This window comes from Amphimedon queenslandica, unplaced genomic scaffold (assembly GCF_000090795.2).
Source record: "Amphimedon queenslandica unplaced genomic scaffold, v1.1 AMPQUscaffold_13289, whole genome shotgun sequence".
NCBI lineage: Eukaryota > Metazoa > Porifera > Demospongiae > Haplosclerida > Niphatidae > Amphimedon > Amphimedon queenslandica.
In genome coordinates, this window is record NW_003546475.1 from 57300 (window position 1) to 65731 (window position 8432).

At 36.7% G+C, this 8432-nt stretch overlaps 2 protein-coding genes across 2 annotated transcripts; one reads left to right on the forward strand and one right to left on the reverse strand.

Annotated features, from left to right (window-relative positions):
- Positions 1-591: 591 nt before the first annotated feature.
- On the reverse strand, positions 592-4523 carry LOC100641723 (uncharacterized). Its single transcript, XM_003388116.2, has 5 exons — positions 4428-4523; positions 1673-4372; positions 1577-1621; positions 1485-1517; positions 592-1183 (listed from the first exon to the last, which is right to left on the reverse strand). Exons 2-5 carry the CDS (start codon positions 4311-4313, stop codon positions 825-827), a joined length of 3078 nt encoding a protein of 1025 aa, XP_003388164.1. The 5' UTR covers positions 4314-4372; positions 4428-4523; the 3' UTR covers positions 592-824.
- A 212-nt stretch (positions 4524-4735) lies between these two features.
- LOC105313512 (39S ribosomal protein L45, mitochondrial-like) lies at positions 4736-8398 on the forward strand. The gene is made up of 7 exons (XM_011407006.2): positions 4736-5150; positions 5199-5263; positions 6600-6652; positions 7682-7789; positions 7835-7883; positions 7933-8082; positions 8129-8398. The coding sequence occupies exons 1-7, from the start codon at positions 4886-4888 to the stop codon at positions 8315-8317; spliced, it is 879 nt and encodes a 292-aa protein (XP_011405308.2). The 5' UTR covers positions 4736-4885; the 3' UTR covers positions 8318-8398.
- The last annotated feature ends 34 nt before the right edge of the window (positions 8399-8432 follow it).

Genomic DNA, 8432 nt, shown 5'->3' on the forward strand with positions numbered 1-8432 from the left:
CGGCCATCTTGAGTGGCAAGAATGTACACGCAACGAATGGAGGAATGGAAAAAAACTGCGATTTTTCATCAATGAGATATCATACTTCGCTGCAGAATATTATAGAGGCTTCTTTACTCAATATCTTCATTTCCTACCTTGTATTAGCCTGGAATGTCAACTGCAGAATTTATTTAATTTTTTTCTCCATTCCCCCATTCATTCTTGGCCTTCTTGCCACCCAACATGGCGGACAATTTAGCTCAATTTTAGCCACTCTATTATGCTCTACCAAGCAGCCATTATGCTCCCAATTATTCCGATGAATTTCATTATAATAACTTAGCCCCACCCAAAAATGTGAGCCAGGAATTCAATTATGAAGTTCTTGAAAGTATTGTGAGCAATAGTAGCTGTTTAACCATAAAACAGTTAATTTATTGAGTGCAAGTGCCTATTGATTGCATTTCTCAATGCATTTTTTCAAAATTTTCTTTTATAGCTCTATTATGCTTACATTATGCTTATGCTTTTGTGCCCTATTATGCTCAAAATTATGCTGGCATAATCAGCCAAGGCCTAGGTCCAGTCACTCTCACTGTCAATGAAATATTGAAATTTAGAATCTGTTGCATTGCAGGCATGTGCAGATATATAGAGGAGATACGGAATACATACGTGTACAGACAGACATACACGTACACATACAAACCAGCATAGATGCATACATACAAACAAACTCTACACATCTTAGTGGGCTTCGCCCAATTAATAAAAAACTGGGTTAAAATTAAAAAGTTTAACTCAGCAAAAAAGTAAAAAAGGCATTACGTGTAGGTGTCACATTATCCAGTTAATTCTTTCTTAAGAACATAAGAACAAGTTTTCTTGTGTTCCTTCCAGTGAGCTTTTTGGCAGTCACGATTGCAATAGCACACCCTCTTACAGCCAGAGCACAACCTTATTGAAGCAGTAATAGGGCTATGACAATTGTCACACTGACGAAATTTCTCTCTTGCGGTTTTACGAGATTTATCTTTCACATCTTCACCAAGCAACGTAGGATCTACATCTTTTTCTGTAGGACTACAAACACCATTTTCCACCTTCTTCTTGTTTTTCTTCTTCCTCTTTCTTTTTTTCTTCCCAGAATCCTCACCATCCCCAGCTTCTGCTTCAATGATAGCATCTGTTGTAACCACATCTATAAATAAAATTGTTTAATTGTGGACAGACAATATAATACTGTATCAGCAGTTTTTTCGAGGGTTGCAAATTTCGTGAATTTCGAGGATTCCCTCCTGATTCGCAAAAATAAAATCCACAAAAATCAATTTAACATGGTACCCACATGGCACACGTGGTAGAATTTGCGAAATTAAAATCTGCAAATTGGAATATTAGCAGATTTCGCGAAATATAATTCCCTCGAAAAAACCACTTATACGGTAAAATCGATCAAAAATAATAATCATAAACAACACAAAAGGCATGGCTACCCTTACCTGACTTGAGATTTTTTGATAGCTTACGTTGTTCTATTAATAATGCAACATAATAATTATTGTCAAATATAAAATCTAAACCATCACAATACCTGTTGTTTTCTTATTTGCAGACTTTCTTATGAGAAGTGGCTCTTCTATTAATCATAATAATTATATTAATAATTTTAGTAACAACAGTCACTTACCAAGTAATTTAGCTTCATAGTCCGCCTCATCAAGAAGCTTTGGCAGGTTTATCGTAATCATTATGTGCAAATCTTTTTGCTCTGCTTTCTTTATAGCACCAAAATACTCAACCTCTTCAAACAACTCTGCCCTACGTGCTAAAACAATACCAATCTTCAAATATTTTTCGAAAACACGACGATAAATATCGGGGACACCTTTCCCAACTAATACACCAAAGAAATTAGCTACAATTTCAGTCGAGTGAGTCATGTCGTCAATATCAGATGAGCAATATATGAATGGCAGAATCGGTATTGGCTGTTTGTGTATATCAGTTGCAAACATGAGAGGCGATATAGAAAAGTTTCCAAAAGGCCTTTTGATGGGAATATCATGTATAAAGTCCTTTTCACCTTCAAAGAGATCAGGGGTCAGCCCATGTGGTAAGTTATCACATCTCTTGGGTTTAGAAGGGAACGACACTTCATAATTTTTCAATTCACTGGGTGGTAAATCGGAGCGCTTTGAAATCAAAATAATTTCATCAGAACAACTCTTCACAATACGATAGAAAGCAGTTGATGGCATGTTGCGTATTTCCGTTTCGGTTACACTCTGAACAATTTTAGTATCAGGAAGTCTCATTTCTCTTTTTAGTGTTTCTAAATCAAATCCATGAGTATTGGTAGCAACTAGCAGCTTATCAGTAGGAACGTTCTCAATGGTTTCTACACTAGCATACACTGGAGCATTTGGATCTTGTGAGCGTGACGGTGGAATAGGTATTGATATTGGTGCATGTATACCAAAAGTAGACCCAGGAAGTGTTGTTGATCTATCTTGGACAACAACACAAGATCCATCGCTAGAAATAGAAGGGCCAGCTTCAATAGGCAAATTACCTCCAGTCTTTACAGGAGGAGAAACTTTAATCTGGAAGTTTTCAGAAGACTGTGATGGCATCGTATGAATCTTCTTGACAACATCTTCCAACTGAAATGGTGTTAAAACAGACTCATCAGTCTCAAGTTCAAACTTCACAACAACCTTACATCTACCATCCCAAGTGGAATATCCTAAGGGAATGGGAGGTTTCTTGGGCAAAGGGTAGTGTTTCTGACGTAAAAGAGCACCACGAAACTGCTCTGCCGTCACAATACGAGGAGGAATAGGTGTCCCATCTTTCATCTGATGAGAAACAAGGCTCCGATTCCTATACAATTCCTCAATCCTTCTACACTCTTCCTTTACATCACTTGGCTCATGGCGGTATTTTGAATCAAGCTCAAGTGGGTCATCAAAATCTTCTAATAGCAGCTCAACTCTGGGCTTCTCAACTAGAACCTCACGTATCACGCACGAACCTGACTCCTCTCCATTTTCCTTATCTGGCCCATAACGCTTCAACTCCCTTTCATAAATCACTCGACTATTAGGCAAGCGACCACCTAATTTATGCTCCACATGATCACTCACAACACCAGAAACTAACTGTTCAACTTTTTTCAACTCGTCGTCCTCTTCACTATGAGCAGGATGCTGGTGCTTCTTCTGGTGTAAATCAGGATGCGGAACGTGCTTCATGTGTACATCATGAGACGGCCCATCTTTAGATCTATGCACACCACTATCTTCCTCCTGTATCGCTTTTAACTCTTCATTTTCTTTCTCAGTTAGAAACTGAAGAGGCTTGCGCTTACCCAGTCTGCGAGTTAAAAAATCTACATAGTGATAAAATCGAGGTAGCTCAAACAGGACAAAAACGACTGGAATTTTCTTAATACCCACAGGAATATTTAGTGAGAGAAAGCGTTCCTTAAGGTCAGTTGTTTCTATGGAATTATACGTGTGAGGGTCGTACTGGCTTTTAAAATCTTGGTATTGCTCTGAATGCATCATGGCAATACTAACCCAATGCATGAAGGAAGGTCGTGATGGATTATCGAAAAGAGACTCTTTCATAAGCTTTAGTAATCGAATGACTTTTTCTCTGTTTGAGCGAAAACTTGTGGCCATCATATGATACATTTCTTTGTAATCTTCAGACGCATTTGGTGGAAATTCAGGATTATAATTGCTATCAATAAGAGTTTCATGACGTAGCCTGAGATATTTCTTATACCTAAGCTCAGCATACTCTGATTTACACCATTCTTCACAGACCCTCTTAGCTTTCTGCATCATAAAGCTCGCCACTTCAGCATGCTTCTCCTTCTTCTTCTTGACATCTTCAATAGCAGCAACATGAAGTAACTCCAGGAGATCATGCAAAACTTCAAAATGATTAATTTTCTTGCAATAATATCGGACCTCACGGCCATGTATACGCAAACGCTCGTCTGACGGTATCGGGATGTTTTCATGAGATAAAACTGTCTCTTGCTTCTTGCAACGGACACACTCAACAACTTGCTTCCCAACAATACCTTCTTCAATGACGTAAACCTCAGGCGAGTTACTCCCATTAGGGACACAACCAGAGCCATATGCCCCACAAAACTGGCAAGTACGGTTGTCACCAAATATCTTCTCCATAAAAAGGTAAGAGAAGTAACTTCCATCTTGATCAATGTCCTCAAAGAGAACTCTTTTCATTACATCATTGACTTGTTTCTGGCCATTGATCTTGGTAGCATCATCAGAAGAGACAGCAGCCATTTTAAATATGGAGAGTGGGGTGGATTTCAGGTTTAACGGGCTATTTCAGTGACTATACCCTATAATTTACATATCATAATGAACTATTCTTATTACTCTAAGGTTCAAACTTACTCTTTAACACTGTTTTGGTTTAACTAACGAATAAGACGACTGACACCTCGAAAATCAAATCAAATCAAATCTTCGACATGGACGGACATGGAAGACTGAATTGACTGAATGAAGTCAATGAACTGGAAGTGGGTGTGGTCTAAGGTGTAAATGATATTCATCATTCATCAATGAGCTGTGATCTGAATCAAATCTGTATTATCAGTACTGGTAGTGGTACAGACCTATTGACAATCATGCCTATTGCTCTTGCCTGATCCAGTAGTCAGATAGATATAGATCTACCATGATTGTACCGTGACTGATTCAATGATTAAATCTTGACTGATTCCATGATCAAATCTTGACTGTTTGCCCAAGATCCGTGATCCATGTCTAATATCAGGCCTGGTTTTTAAGCCTGATAAAAGTTATTTAATTTATATTTGGATTGGCTGTGAATCTCCACGTGTAAGTTTATGGTTGGCATTATGGCAGTTTCTAAGTCTGTCTCAATGCTTCATCTTCGATGTCGAATGCTTTCAAGCAGCTCTGTCACTTTTCAGTTCAGTGATATGAATAGTAAACTGAAATGGGGTGGACATGGTGCAAGTGACCCTTATCGCAAGAAGAGGACAAAGCGGAAGAATGTCCGTGGGAATAGCAAAATGGAAAGGTTACCACTCAAATCAGAAGAGCGGGCTGTGAGAGACTTACTTTATCCTATTAATTTTCAGAATTTAGGTAATTTCTACCTTTTTTATTTACATTATTTCATTTTTTCATTGTTAGATCAATTTATTTCTAAATATGTTCCACCTGAAAAATTTGCTCGTTTACCAATTTACACACTCATGGTAAGTTTGTGTCATGTGGTTAATTAATACCATATACCGTAGGTCGGGATATATTCGCGGCTGCAATTATTCGCAGTCATAAAAAAATTTCAATTAAAAACCATGGAAACCGAGGTGTTTTTTTAATTGAAAACGGCGCGATAGTGAAGAAAAGCACCTTGCTGCAGTATTCTTGAGCTGTTGTTCTTCTTGTGTCACCAAGCCTTGGGCTCTTTGGAGCTGCTTTACCAGTTCTTTTTAGAACTAGTGCCTCGCCGTATTTTGGGACTCTCCACCCATTCTAGTTAGTGTTTATTGACTTGGGCGTGGTTTATTATCACCAGCACGCGACCAGCAACAATTTGCAGCAAAGAGGCTGAAAGAGCTCTGAGGTAGAGGTCCATACAAGAAGTTAACAGATAGAGAAGGACTTGCTATTGGTGAATGGCTCCACTATAGCTGCTAAAGAACAGATGAATAGCTGAACACTAAACACGTGGTCTTACTTGTCATAGCAACGCTCTAACAGTTTCCATGGTTTTTAATTGAATTTTTTATGACCGCGAATAATTGCAGCCACGAATATATCCCGACCTACGGTATCGGGTAATTTTCAATGCATTAATAATTTTGGAAGAAGCAATCCATTGCGAAAATAAATATTATGAAATTTTAAAATAATTATGTGGATAAAAAGGAATAGAAGATATGTGGTATTGCAGTTATTATGAACATTTGGCTTCATAACTATCCATGGCTTCTAACTCGAAGGCCATAAAGAGCCTTCTTTGTCAGTTAAAAGTGTTGTTAAGGTTGATTCGGAAGTGGAGAAGTCAGCAAATGCTTAGATTTACTTACCAGGCTAGGTGGTTGATGGAAATAATAGCAAGTAAAATATTTTGGGAATATAAAAGGCCTCCGAATTTTTCCATCATTGAACTTTATATTTACACCACTTTTCATGAATTGAAATATACCCAATATATGGTAGTAATGGGTCCATTAATTGAACGGCTCTTATCACAGAGGGCATTAAAATATTTTTAGTACTAGACGACCACTATCTTGCCACACTACCCTGGAAATTATACGCACTACAGCTACATGAGAAAGCAAAGCATTATGTGTAAGAGAACAGACATGGATTAAATTTAACATGCTAATGTGATGAGAAGGAGGCGTACGTGTACATGTATGTGTGATCATTACATAGTGTGATCCCCTCAAATAATAGTGATGATAATATTTCAGTAAAAATTGTATGCATGCCCAACTATAAGCAATGCCCACTTTAGTAAAAGTAACCTCAAAAATTAGTAATACATGTTATTTAGATTTATCATTATGATATCATTAGGGTTTGCGTCAGCGCTTTGAAGGCATTAAAGAGAGCCTGAAGAATATCCATGGGTTAGTAAATGGTATATTTTACTTGACGATGCTATATTATATTAGATCAGGGTTTTGCACAAGATTTTGGCTTAGTAGTCATTGCTCAGCTTCTTGACATCAATTTTTTAAGGTTCCCTAAGAAATTTGTCAAAGACCCTGTACTCTCTGTACTAGAGTACAGGGTATTTTGCTGAAAATTGCTAGGAAGAAAATTTCCATTTTTATGACGTTATTCTGATGCTTTGTCTAGAAACTTTGAAGGGATTCCGACAAAAGTAGTTTTATGGGTTTTTAAGTTGCTCCAAAATCTGGCCTAAGTTCTAATATATAGAACAGCAACTTAGGCCAAATTAAAAAAAATAATTCTACATTTTTATTACATCTTCTGATGCATACTGTACATGTAAATAAACTATATTTGTGTAGTACTAGAAAATTTGAGTAGATTCCGATCAAAGTTCATTTTTTGCAAATTTTTAAGGTTTCTCCAAAATCAGACCAAAGTCGCTGTACTACATGGTCTTTGGCGGTAATGCTATCAATGAGAGATTTTTCCATTTCGATATTTTTCTAATGCATATACATGTGTATGTGTACATGTATGTACTAATGTTGTGTAGAAACTTTGAACTCAAATTTACAAATTTTAAAGTTGCCCCAAAGCAAAAATTCTTTACCATGGTCCATTGTGCTTGCCAGTTCATGAAGCATGCTGTTTAGCTCACTTAGCATGTTTTGTGGGAAACCATACTTGGACATTGTCTTGATACTATTTTCTGGGCATTTTTAAAGATACTGTATAGCGGGAAATTATGGAGGAAGTAAAATTTGTTGAATTGTTAAGTTTGAATTATTGGTGGATTTTAATTTGGCACATGCCATTGAACATGCGTATAATGGCTCAAAATGGCAGATTTTATTTTGGCAAATGGCTATCAAAACACCAAATTTGCCCAATTTAATTCTCTTCAGAATTTCCCACTATACAGTATCTTATTTAAAACTGGTCATTGAATGAATTTTAGTTTGTGTCTGTATTGCTTTTAGAATTGCCACGGTGAAGAAAAGATTGAGAAAGATTGATCCTCTAAAACCTAGTAAATTTGCTCAGTGGGGACAAGAACAATTTATTGCTGTAAATACAGCAATTCAAAAGTACACCATTTTTTGTTTGTCTTTGTATTTTTATTTTTGTAATAGCAAAGACAAGGCAACACTAAAGAGCATGACAACTGAAAGTGCTTCAGAGGTGCATAGATCTGCATAATTTTATGTATTTAATTTTGCTACTAAATTAGACTCTTAAAAACGAATTCCAAAACAAGGTGTTTAATTGGAAGTTTATTAAAGAGATTGAAAGACCAAGAATCGTATCTGTACGTGTTGCTCCACTTATAGAAAAAGATAATCTGTTTGGTCAGTTAATTGTAAGGCTACATACACAGCAGGTAAGTAATTGTTTGCAATAATAATGGTTTATAATTCATCTTCTAGATAATGGCAGTATATGACTTAGCTGGGAGATTAGTTAAGGGTCATCATTCAAGACCCAAAAATGTTATAGACTATGTGGTATTTGAGAGATCACTCTCTGCCACTAATGCTCGATGGAGGATTTGTGGGAAAATGCCACCACAGATACGACCTAATAGCGAAACCATAAACAGTAATGTTAAATTATAATAATAAAGCACTGTTGTATAAAAAACGTATTATGTTATGGTTCATAGTTTGATCACGTGATATCTTTGAATTTAAAATTAAGGAAAATTTCAAATTTTGCGCATGCGCACTGTGC